At 47.3% G+C, this 19,560-nt stretch overlaps 1 protein-coding gene across 3 annotated transcripts in view; it reads left to right on the top strand.

Annotated features, from left to right (window-relative positions):
* Positions 1 to 19,560, top strand: part of SMOC1 (SPARC related modular calcium binding 1) — a 145,412-nt gene that overhangs the window by 103,955 nt on the left and 21,897 nt on the right. For 2 of the 3 annotated variants that reach the window (XM_068963397.1, XM_068963396.1), the window contains exons 6-7: positions 1,895 to 1,984; positions 3,948 to 4,028. In XM_068963397.1, coding sequence (XP_068819498.1) covers positions 1,895 to 1,984; positions 3,948 to 4,028 — 171 coding nt within the window. The remainder of the gene's footprint in view (positions 1 to 1,894; positions 1,985 to 3,947; positions 4,029 to 19,560) is intronic. The other variant, XM_068963398.1, reaches the window with a different exon arrangement.

Below are 19,560 nucleotides of genomic sequence, written 5' to 3'. Positions count from 1 at the left end.
AACCAAATGTGCATTGCAGCTGCCAAAAGACTTCATTCAGTGGTTCATTGAATTCAGCGGAAAGGGGTGTTAATAGAGTTGGGGAAGTGATGCTATTAAAAAAAATGACATTGTGTGTTTTTTCACTGTGTTTATTCTCCCTCAATGACTTCCAGATCAAATGGGTGGTTTGGTGTCAAAAGATGACTGTTCAGGACTCCAGTTTGAGGCAAATAAGATATTCAGCTTCATTATTCCTCTCCTCCTGGGGCACCTCGTGTCGGGGGATGATCGTCGGCTTGTTCGGGATCGCCCTGGCCCCTGTGGGAATTGGGTCTTACGTCAGCACGTGACAGTGATAGCAGGGTCAGGTGTCACGCAACTCAGGATGCTGGCCTCAACCTCCAGCAAGGGTCAGGATCTCCACAGCTATTGAATCTTAAGATCCCAGGGGTGGGGCACTGGTGTGAAAAAAGGGATCCGCACTCTGTGCTCTTTCTCCTTCCCCTGATAAGAGGCAGGGAAGTCTGCCAAGAGTTCTGGGAGCTCCAAATGGTGGAGGTTGTTATTACTGATGATCTGACCGGCGTTGCAGACGATATGAGAACTTGTATTCTCCATTAATAGTTAATGCTTGGAGAATATAGTGTTTAGTCCCCAAAGATCGCTGGGGGTCTTGGGAAGAAGGGATTGTGTAACCACAGTGTCTGAGACCGAAGTGCTCACCTTCCTTTCTCTTGCTGAGGGAGAAAACAGAAAAATCGTGGATCTGTGCATTCTCAATGTAAGTAAAGATACCTGTTCCCAGCTTTCAACAAAGAGATGAAAATTGTTTTTGGGGGGCGCAAAAGAACCCTTTCTATTTTTACATATAAAGTACTGACATACATACAGTACATAAATATACAGTGTATACAGAGAAACAGTGTATCCTTGTTATTAAAATTTCATTAGGAAACTAGTTAAGGAGAAAATGCCTAAAAATGCTCCTTAGATAGACAATAATAAAACAAAAGTTGAGAAACAGTGTTCAAAATTAAGGTTTGGGGATCTTGATGAACATAATTCAAAGTCCTGAAAAGTAGATAAAGCCTGCACTTACTCTGACCTGTAGAGGTTCTTAGTCTGCAGAGAGAGCTGCCAACACTACTCTGACCACAAGTGTTAAGACTTTGTCACTGAGAACTCTCTGCTCCTAGCATCTGTGTTAGAAATTTCAAAGGAAATCCAGAGTGCAATTACTCATGTTCCCTCTCATTTTGTCTGTCTCCATGTCTCCTTGGGAATTGGTTTCACAGTTACAAGTGTTCTAAGAAAAAAAAAAAAGTGTTCTAAGGATTCCCAATTCTTTTCAGTTCAGCATGCTGGAGAGAGAATGGTCCTTCTTACCCTCACTTCGTTTTTAGATGAGGACGGAAAAATAGCTAGCGGTTTGGGAGGGAATGGCGCCATGGTCTTTGGTTTTCTTCAGACTCTTCAGTGAGGGCCACTAGAAAGGTACTGGGCTGGTCCCTTGCACAAGAGGGCAGGAAGGAGCTGGGGACATCAGCACTTGACGTCATAAGTGTGCTAGCATCTCCCAACGTGCCTGGCCAGAGCTAAGGGCTCCTGGGAAGACAGCACTCCCAGCTTTCCTGGGGAAACAGCAAGGGCTGACAGTCATGCTGCTGCAGAGTCATGAGACGGGGGTCCCCCAGAGCCATGATAACTTGGGTTCCTTCCCTGGAATGGCGAGCATGCACCTGGATTTGTCTTACTGTTGGTGTCTCTTCTGTGTTGCTCTTTTCTTTCTTGCTCTTTTCTTCTCTCTCTTCTTTTTCTTTGATCTGTTCCTTGGGACTTGGCCGGGCCATGTGCAAACCCCAACCATTCAACAGTGCTGGAGAGTAGATAGTATTTACCTCAATAATGGTAGTCTCCTTTCGATTCTTTTTAACCCTCAATTCAGATGACGGGTCTAAGCCGACACCCACGATGGAGACCCAGCCAGTGTTCGATGGAGACGGTAAGCTCTTGTATTACTTCAGATTCGAGTTGTCCCACTGTTTTCAGATTTGGGACAGGTCTTTCCTTCGGATGTTTGTTTAAGTTTTACTATTATTTTTTTTCCCTTTTTTAATTTCAATTTTTCCTGGTTTAAGCTGGGCTGTTTTTAACGTTTTTAAAAAATGCAAACCCTCCCAGGAACTAGTACACCCTCCACTTCTGGAAAGGCCCTCTGTTCTCGCCAGGCTTCCTGCCTGGCCGCTAACATCCAACAATAACACAGCCTGGATGGACCCTGCAAACTGCCAAGACCGAGGAGCCATGGCTGAGAAAGACAGGCCGGCAGCATCGTTTTTCTAAATGAGTCAGCTCTTATAAGTCCTTGTAGCGCTCTGTACCCAGCATTGTGCGAGGCCTGCTGGGGACGAAGGAGAAATAGATAAGATGAAAGCCTTTGCTCTCAACAGAGTGGCAACTATTGGAGAATTTATGTATGAAGCTACATGGTCTCAGTTTTATTTCCTCTGTGATAGACATTTCCAGAAGAAAGAGATCACAGTGGTCTGGGAAAAGATTCTGTGAAGAGAGGGAACTTGAGCTGGATCTGAAAGTGTGAGGGAAGAATCAGGGTATTCCGGGCAGGGACAAAGGAGGGAGTATGGTGGAAACAGAGCCTAAGGAGGAAAGTCGCAGGAAGGAGACTGGTGCATGGAGTTGGCGTGGCTGACTTCCAGGGACTGTGAGAGTTGAGTCCAGACATTGAGGGAAGAGAAATTCTAGATCAAGAGAAATAGCGGTAGTTGGTGGCAAAACAGGCTGGGTATCTCTGGAGGTCTGAGGAGTGGACAGCTGGAACTTGGATGCAGAAGGCTGGCTTCAGTTCGTGTTTGAGCTGCTCAGGGCCTATATCCTTCAGCGTGCTTTGCTAAATACTCCAGGTTCCCATGAGGGGGAGCAGGAAGCTTGGCAGAGTGCAGTTTCTAGAAAGTCTGACAATGAGATGTGGCGCTCAGTGCAATATACCTTTTAGCAGCTTTCAGCTGAGTATACCCAGGCTTGGATCCTAAGACTGGACAGTGAGACGGAGGAACAAAAAGAAGTGATGCCACTTGTTGGAACTGTTGGCTAAGAATGGCCCAGCCCAGGCTCAGCTCTAGACAGAAACACAAGATAGCCTTTGCAGCTGGCCATGGAGTGGAACACATGTGTGTTCATGCCTAGAAGTTCAAATGTTTCTGTGATCCACAAATGTCCTGGATCATTGGCGAGTCTGGGACCCTGGACCCTGGGCAGTCTGGGCAGGAAATGGAGACCACGCCAACTTGGAAGACCTTTCCAACGTACTCATGAAAGGTCTCATCTCCAGTGCTCAGGGGCATCCTCAGATTTCCACAGCACCGGTCCACTGGGTGACCCCAGCCCTGGAGAGCCTGGTGGCCTCCTGGAGCTCTCTGGAATGAAGAATTCAGCCTCTGTTTGATGAGAAACCATTAGAAAAGAGATTGAAGCACACATTAGACCCATTACTTTCTTTCCCATGTGGAGCAGAGTCTCAGCAAGCTAAAATCTGCTGTGGCTCAGGTGTTTCTTCCAAAATGGTCTCTGTGGTTTTTTTGGCATTGGTTTGTTGATTTATTTCCTTTAAATCTTCTTCCAGGCAAGCAGCTGAGAGAGACTTGGCTTGGCCCATTTTCCTCACCTCCTGGGATAATATTTTTATTCCTGGATGGAGTGGCTCAATGCCTCTGGACTCTGACCACTCTGCCTCCCAGCACAAGAGGCCCTAGCTGGCTCCTCTGAGCTGATGGAGAGGAGCTTCCATAGGGAGGAAGCAAGAGGCTGTTGGGATGAAGTGAACATGGGATGAGGGAAATGGCTCTATCTTTGATGCCTCAGGCTTTTAAAAAGTCTGGGGGTTACATCCCAAGTTTCATACTCTCTGTTGCCCAGACTTTATTTTCTCTCTTCTTTTTTTTTTTCAGAAATCACAGCTCCCACTCTCTGGATTAAGCACTTGGTAATCAAGGACTCCAAACTGAACAACACCAACATAAGAAATTCAGGTAAATTATCTGCCTTGGATTGTGTGCATACCTGATGTACCCATGGGTGCCACATGGTTACTCCATGACTGTCACTGTGCAGGGTTGGGCAAGTCATTTCACCATTTTGGCCTTCAGTTTCTTCCACAGCTGTAAAATGAGAAGATGAGATGAGTTAATCTCTTCCAACTTTAATTGTCTTCAGTTAGGACTCAGGGATCATCTTTCATAAGTAGTAGATCCTTTTAGCTAAAAAAAATAGTTTGATGGTATGTTTTAATATTCTAATTGACTTTCTATGTGTAATACAGAAGAGTTTGGAAGAATGGCTGGGCATAGAGAAGTTGGACTTCAAACCTTAAGAACCTTGGATCTATGTGTTTTTAAGGCTCTAACTAACTGCCTACAATCACGTCTTTTCTAATCTGATCTTTCAAGATCTTGTAAGTGTCCAGGTCTTAGTACTAGTTAAACCCTTGTAGTTGTTGTTTAGTTTCTAAGTCATGTCCAACTCTTTCATGAACCCCTGGACTGTAGCCCACAAGGCTCCTCTGTCTATGGGGTTTCCCAGGCAAGCATACTGGCATGGGTTTCCATTTCGTTCTCCAAGAGCTCTTCCTGACCCAGGGGTCAAACTCATGTTTCCTGCATTGGCAGTCGGATTCTTTAGCACTGAGCCACCAGGGAAACCGGAATCCTTACAGAAAGGTAATAACTTCTGAAGAGTGATCAGATTATAGAGTTAATTTACCACCAATGAAGACCAAAGTTGATAAAGTTCATTTACCATCAATAGAAACTAGATGTCCATCAATGAGTTATTAACAGACCCAATTTATTTCTCCATCGGGGGGACTTACTCTTCTTTCAGCCTCAGACTTCATTCTGAGAAATGCCACTTGTCATATTTCTGCCTGGTTATTGAATTTAGCCATATCATCTTTTCCTGATAAATAGCAAGGACTATGAACTAAAGATACATCCCTTTCACCTGGGAGGCAGAGTTTTGCATGACCATCAGTGAATGAGTGAGCTGTCTTGCCCTCCTTTTGGTTATCTATATGGTACGCCAGCTTTGTCCTAAAGGTTGTGGACACTGGGGTACGTGGAACGGTTTAGACCGTGAGGTGAAGCCATATGGCATTGATTGATTTTCTCTGCCAAGTACCCCGGCCCATGTCTGGTTCCCTGTTTGACAGAAGCTGGAGGAGACCGGGGATACTGGGGTGGGAAGGAGCCCACATGACATCCTGTGGGCCAGAGTCTTTGACAGAACAGGGGCCATGGTTAAAACACCAATTTGGGGTTCTCTTTCTGGCTCCAACACTTGGTGAAGTCAAGTGAAGTCAAATCAACTGAAGTCAAACACCCACTGAGGTCAAATGCCTCCCTCCCTCCCCACCAAGCCTCAGTGCTCAGCTGGAATAATAATCTCCCCCTTAAAGGATGGTGAGTAAAGGTTAACTAAGTTAGTCTGTATATTACTTAACCAATGCCTGACTAAGTGATAAACAGTAAGTGCATGATAAATTGTAACTACAATGGTATTTATTACTATCATCATCTTTGGTGGGAAAATTGGGACTGTAAAGAATTCGCCTGCAATGCAGGAGACTGAGTTTGATCCCTGGCTTGGGAAGATCCCCTGGAGAAGGGAACAGCTACCCACTTCAGTATTCTGGCGTGGGGAATTCCATGGACTGTATAGTCCATGGGTGGCAAAGCGCTAGACACGACTGAGCGAATTTCACTTTTCACTTTCAATGATACTGCTTATAGTGAGAATTCCTTAATTAGGAAAGAATTTGTAATTGTCACCTTAAGCCAAAGCATCTATTAGGAAGCTTCTTCTTAGACCTTTCCCCCACTCTTCCTTAACTGTTAAGCAAATATGGTAAGTCAAAGAGAAGTCTCTTGGTACCTGTGGTATCTGTAAGTGGTATCTGCAAAAAGTCCCCAGTAGGGGGCTCACTTCTCATCTGGTGCCCAAGGGGTAGATAGGAGGGAGAGCTCTCTCTGAAATTATGTGGTACTTTTTGCCTGATACATTTGACCTTTAGCAACTGCTTTTGTGATTCTTTTCACCTGTGTGTGCTATGTTGCTTCAATTGTGTCCAACTCTTTGTGACCCCATGGACTGTAGCCTGCCAGGCTCCTCTGTCTGTGGGATTCTCCAGGCAAGAATACTGGAGTGGATTGCCATGCCCTTCTCCAGGAGATCTTCCCAACCCAGGGATCGAACCTGTATCTCTTCTGTCTCCTGCATTGGCAGGCGGGTTCATTGCTACTGGCGCCACCTGGGAAGCCCTTTTTTCACCTACCAGTGGTTAATTTCTCTATCTAGGCTACACTCTGTGAAGGCAAGGGCTTTCGTGCCTATATGTCATATCTATTAGAGAATTTCACTTAACATGTTTGATTGCTTCGGAGAAGGATCCAGCAGAAAGGATCTTCATCAATAAAGACAGAATCATCACTGTCATCACAGCTATCAGCTACCTGTATCAGCTCTGTGTTCTCTTTGAGCATTGCCATAACACTGTGAGATAAGTGTTGTCGTCCTTGTCTTATAGATGAAGAGTCAAAGGCCAAGAGAGAGGAAGTAACGTGTCCTGGTTCACAGCTAGTAAGTGGTTCATTTAAGTTCAGTTCAGTCGCTCAGTCATGTCCGACTCTTTGCAACCCCATGGACTGTGGCATGCCAGGCCTCCCTGTCCATCACCAACTCCCGGAGTTTACTCAAACTCATGTCCATTGAGTCGGTGATGCCATGCAACCATCTCATCCTCTGTTGTCCCCTTCTCCTCCCGCCTTCAATCTTCCCCAGCATCAGGGTCTTTTCAAATGAGTAAGTTACTTGTATCAGGTGGCCAGAGTATTGGAGTTTCAGCTTTAGCATCAGTCCTTCCAATGAATATTCAGGACTGATTTCCTTTAGAATGGACTGGTTGGATCTCCTTGCAGTCCAAGGGACTCTCAAGAGTCTTCTCCAACACCACAGTTCAAAAGCATCAATTCTTAAGCACTCAGCTTTCTTTATTGTCCAACTCTCACATCCATACATGACTACTGGAAAAACCATAGCTTTGACTAGACAGACCTTTGTAGTAAGTGGTAGGGCTGAAGAAAACAATTTCTCTGGGAATACAGTGCCTATCTTTTGGGGCACTGTTCTTTGTGTATAATGAAGGGCGATGTCAAGTTTGCTGATGTTTGCTTCCACTCGAGTCCTTCTTTCCACTCCTTCTTCCTCTGAGTAGTTTCCAATTGCATGAGTATGGGGTCATGCTGAGAAATGGTTTCCAGGCAGGTACAACCCCCTTACTTTTGTCAGAGGGGCCCAGGCACCTTATTTTTCCATGGTTGGCCCCAGTTATGTCCGTGAGGTTGGCATATAGGACAGGATAGCTGGGAGAGAGCTAAAGGTTCCAAGGGAGAAGCTGAGCCCAGTGATCATTATCAAAGATTGATACCATGGGCTTTTTCTAAGAAACTGGGACGTTCTCCATCATGGTCAGGTGGTAATACTGACAGAGTGCCTGCCAACCTTTTTGATGTAATTCTGTGTGAAGGCCATCATGTCTCAAACATGCATAACAGGTTGGCAAAAGGCCTCGTGACTGATTTTGCAAATAAAGTTTTATTTGAACACAGCCATGTCCATTTACTTATGTACAGTCATCTATGGCTGTTTGCATGCTGTAACTGTCAAGTTGAAGAGTTGTGTCAGAGACTGTTTGGCCTACAAAGCCTAAAATATGATCTGATTCTTTACATTAAAAAAGTGTGCTGGCTGCTGGTATATGATTGTTGCATTGTTGTTATTCACTCGCTAAGTCATGTTGGACTCTGTGGCTTCATGGACTGTCGTCCACCAGGCTTCTGTCCGTGAGATTTCCCAGGCAAGAATCCTGGAGTGGGTTGCCATTTCCTCCTCCAGGGGATCTTCCCGACCCAGGGATTGAACCTACATCTGCTGCCTTGGCAGGCGGATTCTTTACCACTGAGCCACCAGGGAAGCTCTTATAAGATTGAAGGAGAAGCATTCGGGTGGGATGGTGAGTAGAAGTGTGTCTTTCTCACATTTTGTGGCCTCTTTCTTAGAAGTTGGGGCTGTGTCTCCTGAGATGTTTCCTGACGTGCCCTGGGAAGCCTGTATTAGCGTAAAATTCTTTAGGTGGCTCGTGTAGCACTTTCACCTCTCATGTGAGCTTTAACATCCTTTCCTGTGCATGCTCTCACACGTGGGCTGCTCAGAAAGCATCCTGAGGCTTGGCCTTCATAGGTGGGAGGGTAGGGAATCTTTTGTATACAGAAGAGCTCACCCATGCAATGGCATGAGCATGGTCTTTGGTATCAGGCCAGTCTGTGGATGTGAGAGTTGGACCATAAAGAAGGCTGAGCGCTGAAGAATTGATGCTTTTGAACTGTGGTGTTGGAGAAGACTCTTGAGAGTCCCTTGGACTGCAAGGAGATCCAACCAGTCAATCCTAAAGGAAATCAGTGCTGAATATTCATTGGAAGGACTGATGCTGAGGCTGAAGCTCCAGTCCTTTGGCCACCTGATGCAAAGACGCCGGGAAAGATTGAAGACAAGAGGAGAAGGGAACAACTGAGGATGAGATGGTTGGATGGCATCACCGATTCAATGGATATGAATTTGAGCAAGCCCCGGAAGATGGACAGGGAAGCCTGGTGTGCTGCAGTCCACAGGGCCACGGAGTTGGGCACCGCAGAGCGTCTGAACAACAGTGGAACTGGCTGCTTCCTACTGAGAGGCTGGGTGACCTTGAGAAAGTTAATAACTAGCTACCCTGAACCTTGATTTCCTTCTTTATTAGATAAAGTTGTTAATGCCTTGCAGGATTTTTCTGAGAATTCAGTGTAGCTAAAATGCCTGGCACACAGTAGGAGCACATAAATTATTGAAAACACCTCAATGGACTACCTTGATGTATTGTGTTAGCCACTTTCCACATGATTTCACTTGGTTTGATGAGAAGTCACATAGACTTGAATGATAACTTGTCTGGGTCTGGGCTCTGGAATGGACAGCAGCCTCTGCGTGGGGCCCCTGGGGCACTTCCCCATCAGAGTTTGATGAAAGATTCTGAGTCCAGAGAGCTTCCACTCACACCCCTGGGGAGGTTGGAGTGGGACTCTGTGAGCCGACTGAGTGAGCACTCTCCTCCTCAGCTCTCTCTCTCCCACAGGCAGAAAGGCCATCCCAGTTTCTTTTACACCCCAAACATCCTTCTTTCACGCTCAGACCCTGTGACGCCAGGTTTGGTTTCTGGCCTGTGGACTGTTGACGTTGGAAAGGTTCCACCGGGCAGCTGAAGTTTTGCAACAGCATGACACTTATGCCTGCAGACTTATCCTGTCTCCTTCCCTCCTCCTGAAGGTTTTGGTCCCTGTTTTTAAGGCTTTGTCGTAAGCTTATCTTGGTCAGGGTCACCCTCTGAGTACGTGGCAGGGTCCACAGCAGCCGGTTTGCCTGTTGAACTGTTTGATTCTCGCCTCCTTTGTACCAGGACTTCTTCTTGCAACCAGGCAGACAATGCACCTGGTGGCGAACATCCTAGAATTCGACAGCGAGCATCTTCTCCTATATACACATTGGCCAGAAACTCTGCTTTTATAAGAAAACAGACTCTTGCTGAGATTTTGGTACCAGGGGCTAGTGATCAAAGAATTTCTTATTATAACTAGATTTAAAAAAACAAATTGTAATCACTTACATGTTAGAGAAGAGAGTACAGAGATCCAAGAAATGACAAAAACTAGGCTTCATCTCACCTTTCATCCATATTTAACTGCTTCTAATTTTGCTATATGCGGACATGTTCCTACAGCATGTGATTTATAAAAGTCTTTTTTTTCCCCTCTCTTTCTGTGTGACAAAATTCTGTGCTTTCTCCTCCGGGAAGATATTATCTCTCAGGGAATGTGGTCGTGTGAGCCTTCACTCTGCTGTTTGTCCAGACGATGCCCTGAAGGCGTGTACTACAGCCCTTTTCCTCTTTCCTGGCCTGGTACCCACCGGCGGCCACCTGTGAGGTCATTTGACTTCTCCCTCTTCCATCTCTTTCTTTCCTTTATCTCCATCTTTTCTAGTTAACATCGTGTTCTGACCTGACTTCAAGAGGCCCCAGCACCTGGTGCTGTGGGTTCAATTCAAATGGACTGTGTCTTTCCTTCCTCACCTGTTTGCCTGGCAGACCTTCCTTCTGTCCATCTGCAAATGCAGCAGCTGCTGGTAACTCTGCTCCCTGGAGACCAGCCACCAGCGGGGACACAGGTGGAAACGCATTTCTTATACGTCTGTCGCGACCGTGACCCCCGCCCTCCTTGAACGTGAGAGTGTTTGCCTCAGTCACCATCCGAGTCACAAGTAGGCTGTTTTCAGCATCCTATCCTGACCTGCCAGGGTCAGAACAGTGTTCTCCTAGGCCTACTTCGGGCTCCTCGGTTACCTTTTGGATACTCTTCCCTTCCCTGGAAGTTCCTGTCGGGGTGGCTGCTCCTAGAACTGGGACTTGGGGTCACAGAGGCAATAGCACCTCCTGGCTGGATCCCCCACCCCCTAAAACCAGCGCTCTTGGCCTGCCCAGAAACCGCGGGGTGATGTAATGACCTGAGGCCTGGAAAAATAAACAGTTTTCAGGGAAACCAGCGGTAGCCGTTGTAAGCAAATACCCCACAGCCACCTGGAGACTTGCGCATGACGTGATTGGAAGGAAGAATGAGTAATCCACTAACGTTAGCAGCCGCAGATGGGGCTGGGCTGGTGTGCATTTAAAATATCTATACAAAAACAAATCCTTGATGTTTATTTCTATCACTGGCCTTCTGGATGTCTGCCCACGTATCTTCTGCAGGTGTCTTGGTCCATCATGGCCAGGAGAATAAGAGCCAGGGGTGGGGATGAGTGGTCATTCTTATGACTTTCTCTCTGACAACAAAGGCCTTTCTTAAGTTCTCCCTTTGCTAAGAGGATCTGAAACACATTTGGAGGCCCCAGAGCGCCTAGCCTCACAGTCCATTTTAATCTTGTTTTAAGATTAGTTTTCCCAGTCGCCTCGCTCCTTTACCCCATGTTGTCTGTTTGGAACATAGCGGTGCAGTGTGACTGGGAGGGGTCTGGAACTTGCTCCACTAGCAAAGATTTTATTGAGTTTGTATGCTTGTGGTTTTAAGAGCAAACCCACCGCATCCTAATGTTCTACTTTTGGCCTCTGCTGCTGGAAAAAAAAAAAAAAAAACCTAATCGAAGGCCCTGCTGAGATAATTATAATTGACTTCTTCCAATTGTTAGAAGTCAGCTGCCATCTCTGCTTTGGTCTGAGCAGCCTCATTCTGTGTTTATTTATAAGACTTTGGAAGTAGACAGGGTATATAGTTTATGAGCACACCCATATGTGCAGCGTTATTGTTTGGAGGAGAAGAGTGAAGTTATGATACTTTATTTGACAAATTAAAAAAGATCTCTCTTCCATCTCCCCCTTCCACAACCCCTCCTTCCTTCTCACCTGAATTTTTATTTGCTGGCTTTTGTCCTTAAAGGAAGAGCTTGTCAGGTCAAGGTCAGCGAAGTTAGTGAGAAAAACTACAGAGATGCCAGCTTGCCACTTCTTAGTACTTGTCATTGCAAAACCACTGTGAAGAGTTTCATATTCTTTTTGGTGGAAGGGTCATATGAGCATGAGTCAATTGAGATGGCGCCTTTTCTAAAATTCGAGTGGCTGTGAGTCAGTGATGCTTTGGGGAAAAAGTTTAAAAAAAGTGCCTATATGCTATATTGGGACAGTCCATCCTAGAAGAAGTATCTTCTGTAGAATTTAGATCTTGTTTTCCTCCAGCCCCAGAGAGAAATTATTTGGACAGGCTGGTTGGTTTGTAATTTTCCCTTACGCCTCCTGACCCACAGCACTTCATCTGAGCACCGGGCCCTATTTACAGAGCCTACTGCACACACACCTGTGAGTGGGTGTGTCGGGGACACGAGGCGGGCATTGTTAGTTTTGTTTGGCGGGGGTGGGTTCTAAGCCACAGGCAGCTAGACACAGTATGGCCGTGGCGGGAGTGGGGGTTGGGGGAGTGAGGCCTGGGGGCAGACCTGAAGGCCCCTGGCAGCCTCGCCCCGTGCTCAGCTGCTTCCTGGCTCTCGGGCTCCCCTGGGGTGGGGGAGCCTGAGCGGGCTCCGGCGCTGAGCGGTGGGGGAGCTCTGGCCTGGCTGTAGGGTGGTAGGCTATGGCGGTGGTCGCCTCTAGTACCCCTGCTGCAATTGCCTTTTTAAATAGATGTATTGTTGTTGTTCAGTCGCTCAGTTGTTTCCGACTCTTTGTGACCCCATGGACTGCACCCTGCCAAGCTTCCCTGTCCTTCACCATCTCCCAGAGTTTTCTCAGACTCATGTCCATCGAGTCGGTGATGCCATCCAGGCATCTCATCCTCTGTCGTCCCCTTCTCCTCCTGCCCTTGATCTTACCCAGCATCAGGGTCTTTTCCATTGAGTCTACGCTTCAAATCAGGTGGCCAAGTCATGGAGCTTCAGCTTCAGCACCAGTCCTTCCAGTGAACATGTAGGGTTGATTTCCTTCACGACTGGCTGGTTTGATCTCCTTACAGTCCGAGGCACTCTCAGGAGCCTTCGTATTGTGTAGCTATGCTTGGCTGCCCTGGGCCCTCATCGCTGCGTGCAGGTTTCCGTTGCGATGAGTGGGAGCTGCTGTCTGTTGCAGGGCATGGGCTTCCCTCTCGGTGCCTTCTCTTGCTGCAGAGCTCAGGCTGTAGGTGCCTGGGCTCAGCAGTGGTAGCACACAGACTTGTAACTGGCTTCTTCTGTCTTGCTAGAAGTCAAGTTGCTCCATGACATACGGAATGTTCCCAGACCAGGGATCAAGCCCACAACCCCTGCATTAGCAATTGGATTCTTAGCCACTGGACCATCAGGGAAGTCCACCACGGCTTCATTTTAAATGAGAAAAAGGAGCCCAGACTAAGGGCCTTGCCCAGGGCTCCAAGCCCATCAACAGCTCTCACGTCAAGACCTTTGTTGTTGTTCAGTTCCTAGGTCGTGTCTGACTCTTTGCGACCCTGTGGACTGCAGCACACCAGGCTTCCCTGTCCTTCACTATCTCCGAGAGTTTGCTCAGATTCATGTTCATTGAGTCAGTGATGCCATCCAACCGTGTAATCCTCTGTCATCCGTCAGATTAAAGGGTCATTTGGAGAAACCTATTCCCATGGTAGAGGTGACCATTTTAAATTATGCGTATTCTGTGTCTATTCTCTCTATGTCTACCCTTGCTTGATACACACCTGAGCACAGTTTCAAGGGTTGACTTTGTTCTGTTTGTCAAGGGGTCTGCTTCTTCCCTGCCCTGGCAAGACCTCTCCTTTTCTTGGCCACTGTCTGTTCCAGAGGGAGCTCTGAGGAATGGTTCTGTGGGTTTCCCTCCTCTTGAGGGGGTACTTGGAGTCCCTGGATGACTCTGAGACTAGGGGATTGATGACGGCCAAGTGACAGCTCAGTGCTGGGCATGACGGGAGGACAGAAAAGTGCTCACGGGTGCGGAACCACATGTGGCCAAATAAATAGAAAGGGCTGCTCAGTGGTGTCCTGCGAACTGTCTGAGACCATACAGCCTGCACCATCTCCTCCCTGGAGACTGCGTGTCCAGTCACAGGGCTGGCTCTTCAGAAACAGGAAGTCAGTGCCTTCAAACCTGGTCCCTCCAGTCCCTCCTTTTGTTCCTGCAGTTTCTTCGTCAGCCAGATTCTCTGTGAAAGTCCCCAGAGCACACGCCACTTGTGCCAATCCAGAGACTCCTGAGGCAGGAGCCACGCAATTTCTTACGCCTCTGGAATTTCGTGTTCTGGAATTTCAGGAAAGGTGTTTTTTGTTTGTTTGATTTGTTTTTTCTTTAACACACAGCTTGTTACTTTGTGTTATCCTTCAGCATTTCATTCATTTTTGATAAGAGGCTAGGTGGGTGTGAGGTATTTGAAGAGGTTTCAGGGTAATTGTAGATGAAACAACGCTATTGTTTTGCTTGGTATTCTTGGCCCAGTGGGACAATTCCTTTTACGACATAGAGACACTGCTCCTGTTTTTCAGGTGGGTACCATGTATTGATTTTTCCTTTAAGAAAATCAAGTGCTGGATGGTCTGAGGGTTGAGTGTGGCATCTCCTAGGATGAGTCAAAGGGACAGGTTTTCTTTTTCTAGACTCTGATCTCATCCCTCCCAAACCCCCACTCCCCATACCCCCCACACACACTTGGCAGTGACTCAGCAGTGGGGACCCATCTCTGAAGAGTCAGGCTAGCACAGAATCCTGCAGCTGGGGATGGCACAGCAAGTATTCAAGTAATAGCAGGGTTCTTGGGCTGTATGCTCTGAGCATCCTTTACATCTGGGTCTCCATGGTTCTCCTATGAGTGAGGTGCTGGGGCTCAGGGCTGGATGTGGGGAAGGGTCAGGAAGGCTGCAACAGGGCCCTTGACCTTAGGAGCTTTCAGTCTTGTTAAGTCCTGGTGCCCAGGGTGAGGAGTCCAGGAGGGGAGCAGAGGGAGGCCTTGGTCTAGGTGGGGCCCCCCAGGGAAAGATCTGGGGATGGAGGAGGCCTGGAATGAGGGTAGGTTAGGATCTCGTGGCTAGTTCTTTCTTCTTGCTACCTCTTATGAAACTTTTCTGACCTCTTCCTGAGCCTGCCATGGGGCCAGCACATACCCCGACCCGGGGGCCAGGAATTCCCTCGACCCCCTCTGCATCCTCTCTGAGCCCCAATCTCCTGTGTTACCCCGGATCCCACATTAGGTCTGAGACCCCAGGAGCACTGATCTCTCTCAGGACATTGTTGTCAGCCCTGTCCGCACCCCAGTCCCCAGTGTGTAGTATAGGTGGCGCTTGGTCGAGGCAGCCTGAAAAGCTGCCTTTAATTCCCAGCTGATCCTCCCCTCGAAGGAGAGCTTCTGGTTCTTTCTCTGGGAAGATTGCATCATTCACTGAGGCCTCTTTCCCGATACATGTTTCTGAGACCCATGACTCTTCTCAGCTTTTCTGTGTATGGTTTTCTATAAGATAGGGCTTTTTTCCTGGTCTCATTTTTCATAGGGACCCAGTGATGACTAATTTTAGGGGCCAGCTTGACTAGGCCGCAGTAGTCAGTTTGGTCAAACACTAGCTTGGATGTTGCTGCAGAGGTATTCTTTTAGACATGATTAACTTTTATAATCAATTGACTTGATGTAAAGCAGATGACCCTCTGTGGTGTGGGTGGGCCTCATCCAATCAGTTGAAGGCATTAAGAGTGAAACTTGAGATTTCCTGGAAAAGAAGGCATGCTGCCTCCAAACTGTGACAGAGAAATCCTACCTGAATTTCCAGCCTGCTGGCCTGACCTATAGATTTTGGACTAGAGACTGCCCCCATCACTCTTACCTGAATTTCTGGCTTGTCAGTTTGGAGCCAAATCTTTGAGATAAATCTCTCTCTCTCCACAAGTATAGCCATATCCAAATATATATATTTTTTCTTTTTTCTATTGGTTCAGTTTCTCTGGAGAGCCCCCGCCACTACTGATGCTCCCTGATTGCTGCCTTCTCTCTCCTCCCATCTCCCTCTGGGTCTCCATCACTATATGGTTCCCCAGCTCTTTCTCCAAAGAGTTCAAGATATGCCTGGCTCGTCAATACCTGCTCACTTGGGTGTTTGGTTACGCAGCTTCCCAACTTTTCTGTCTGTTCCTTCCTTCAGCAGCTTCTCTGGAATGCAGCAGCCAGAGAGAAAGACCAGCCCAAGGACGTGAAACTTGAATCTTTTCATGTTTATGTTTGTTGGACATTTTTTTTTTAAGTAAAGAAGAGAAAAGAAACAGATGATAAAGAAGAAAATGTTCCTAGAAACAAAGGATAAACTGTGGGCTAAGATGAGATGGAGGGTCAGCTGGGGGTTGAAATTGTCCACACTCTCCATTGCTCCTAATTACCATGGGTAAGGCACAGAGGCAGGGACTGGCCATAGCAGACAGGGCTGTTTTCCACACTCCTCCTGTCTTGGCTGGACAGCCGAGAATCTGCACCCTGGGCCTGCAGACAGGGTTTGTGTTGTCTGGTTCAGCCTGCTCTCTCTCTCCTCAGTCCCCCTCCCTGCCCACCCCCACCCAGGCGCAGTCCTGCTCTGCTCCGCTGCTGTGTGATTGGTGGTGAGGGCTGTGTGCTTTCCGGTGGCAAGTGTTGGACCGCGTTGTCATTCCTTCCACGGGCTACTTCTCCGTTGTGTTCTTCTCTCAGGCAGCCGGAGGTTTGTGAGTGAGAGTGAAGCGACCCATTGCCAGGTGGGGAGTGAGTCGGCTCTCACTTGTCTGCACTGTCTCGGAATGAATTAGAAGGGCTGAGTGTGCTTGAGTGCAAGAATGTGTGGTTAGGTATTCCCGAGTCGGCCTGAACAAGGCCTGCCTGTTCCCTCTCCCCCGATCTTTATGTCTCCCCAGTGTTTACAGATGGTCCCAGCCCCTTCTTAGAGTTATCAGGCCAGACCTTCTAATCTTCTCATCTTTTCCTGAACTTCCCTGAGCAGAAACTGAATGTTTCAGAGCAGTGTGTCAACTTCTGAGGAGCTTCCTTTCTGAACCAGTGGTCAGACCCTTGAAACAGGTCCCCTGGCTTGCATTCTGGAAGGTGACTTCTTCACAGTTGTCAATTGTAAGATTTGTTTGGGAGTGACTGAGAAGGGCAGAGGGTAGCAATGGCCCTAAGGGTGGAGCTGGCTCCTGGGTCTTCAGATGCAGAATAAGCTTATGGCCTCTCGTTATGTATGATCAGTATTTGCATGACCTCTGGAGAAGCACTAAAGGAATAATTGATTGATTGATTGATTGGTCGAAGGGTCCAAGAGGGCTGCAATGCTTGTGTGGTATATAATACTTATGGGATAATTTGATCAAGGGGATTCCCAGGGGGCACAGTGGTAAAGAATCTGCCTGCCAGTAGAGGAGATGCAAGAGACTCAGGTTTGACCCTTGGGTCAGGAAGATCCCCTGGAGGAAGGCATGGCGACCCACCCAAGTATTCTTGCCTAGAGAATCCCGTGGACAGAGGAGCCTGGCGGGCTACAGTCCATGAGGTTGCAAAGAGCCAGACATGACTGAGCAACTGAGCATGTGCACACACACACTTTGATAAAGAGCTGAGCAAGCCTGAGTGTTTCAGTTATCTATTGCTGGGTAACAGACCACCCAGAAACGTAAAGGCTTACAGCAAAAATAATTTTTTCTTTCTACGGTGTTAGTGGTGGTTCCCTGATGGGTCGTGGCTGCACTTACTCCTGGACTTGTCCGACTGGAGGGTCACCTGGGCTGGGATGTCCAGGATGACCTCACCCTTACACCTGGTGGATGGTGCTGGTTGTGGTTGGACCCCTTTGGTTTTCTTCCATGTGGCCTTTCATCCTCCATGGGGATGGACTGGCTTCCTTATGGAGTGGTCTCAGGGTGGACTGCAAGAAAGGGCAAGTAAAAATTGTAAGGAGTCTTCAGATCTAGGTCTGGAAACTATATACTGTCACCCCTGTCCTTTCCACTGGTCAAAGCAACTCAGAGTCAGTGTGGAGGGTCTATACAATGGCGTGAATACAAGGAGGTACAATCCACTGGTATCATCCTGTAACTGTCTACCATACCGAGTAAAAGGAAAACATATGTTAGAATAAAAATCAGATTAGCCTGTGGCAGTGAGAGCTGACATTTAAGAAAGATGAAGGCCATGGCCTGGGAACAGACTGTTTGCGCTAGAATGCAGGCTCTGCCACTTCCTCACCATTGACCTTGGGGAAATCACACAGCCAGTCTGCTCAGTGACTATACTATTATTATAGTAACACTTATCGTAGAGGCTCGTGATGAGTTTGAGTTAACGCAAGTGCCCAGTACTGAGCTGGGCACGTAGTAAACACTCAGAGAGCAATTAGCTATGATTATTCATGTTACTGTCTGTCAGTGGTGGGTGAGTTACAGATTTGGCTTTAGGTGTTCTCGTTCGGAGGCAAAGAGGGAAAAATACGAGAGTATGAGGTCCAGAGTGCGCTCTAGCGGAGAATTGTTGGTTCAGAAGAAGCAGTGCTGTGTCAAAAGGGTAAGTATGGGTTTTTACACATTTGCTTTCGAAGGCAGCAGGTTTATGGCAGTCTGCAAATGGACTGGCTAGAAAATCTTCACACCATAAAAATAAATGTACTTTCCCCTAAAAGCAAATGATTAGAGGCAACGACCTCTGTCTAGAGTTCAACAAGACAGGCTTGATTGTCAGAGCCCTTGACCAGAGCCCCAGCTCTCCTCTTGCCTGGCTGAGTGAACCTGGGAAAATTCATGAATGTCATCTGGTCTATAAAGTGGCAAAGGGACTTCCCTGGTGTTCCCGTGATTAAGAATCTGTAGGGGACATGGGTTCCTTGGTCGAGGAACTAAGATGCCACAGGGCAACTAAGCCCATGCATCATAGCCCATGCGCCACAACTAGGACCCAACACCGCTAAATAAATAAATCCATATTTTTAAAAAAATAAAATGGGCATAATAGCAGCACCTACTTCACAGGGGCAAAGAGATTAGGCAAGTGAAGTCCTTATTCTACTGCCTGGCACATGCTTCTCAGTGAATATTTGCTTTGACTATTATTAGTATAAAGAGGATTTTAGGGGAGATTTTCTCTCTGTTGGAAGACAAACTCTCCGTGTTTTCTTTGCAAATGGTTAGTACAGTGATATAAACCTTTCCTGCCTCTTTCTTAGAGCAGCACTTGGACTTGCAGAGATCATCATAAAGTAATAAGCAAGCAAGCAAACAAAGAAAAAAGTAATAAAGTAATAAACCCTGCGTTTAGCCTTTTCTCAAATTCCACTGCTAGTCCTCTAGTTTTTCCAAATTAGCGCACGTCATCATCTGTATGCTTTTATTCTCCATGGAACTCTGTGCAGCCTCTATGGAAGCGGGCTGCAAACATCTCAGAACAGCCTTCAAGGACATCCAGAAATCTGTCGACAGCCCCCAGACTATGGGTTCCCACCTCTCGTCGACTGGCTCCTCTCCACATCCCTGCAGTCTCAGGATCCCCGATGGTGTGAAGTCAGGCCCATCATTTGCTCTGTCCCCAGGGAAGCTTTCTCCACCTCTGTTCACATCTCGCCTTCCATCTGATTTACGGCTTTAGAATGTTGGCCTGGAGGATCTTATAATTTAAAGTCTCTGTCAGAGGTTGTTACATGAACGCGGGGCCAGTAAAAAGCTGTTTTCTTTTGGTTTTGCTCATCTGTCACTTTTTTTGTGTGTGTGGCATGAAATACGAGGTAGGAAAATAAAGTTACCCACTTGGGGTTGGGAGAGCTATTGAAACACTCTTGTGTAATCCTCTGGAAGGTGCCAGGCTCCATCCTAGCCAGGGGCCCGATTCAAAATTTTGAGTCTTCAGGCCAGGTCTCCCCAAAGGCCCCCTCTCTCCAACAGTTTGTGTGTCTTCCCTAAGCTGGCTCTAGGGGCAGTTCTGGTGAAGT

Source organism: Capricornis sumatraensis, chromosome 2 (assembly GCF_032405125.1).
Source record: "Capricornis sumatraensis isolate serow.1 chromosome 2, serow.2, whole genome shotgun sequence".
NCBI lineage: Eukaryota > Metazoa > Chordata > Mammalia > Artiodactyla > Bovidae > Capricornis > Capricornis sumatraensis.
The sequence above is the reverse complement of the archived record's forward strand: the minus strand, read 5'-3'. Positions and strand labels throughout refer to the sequence as shown.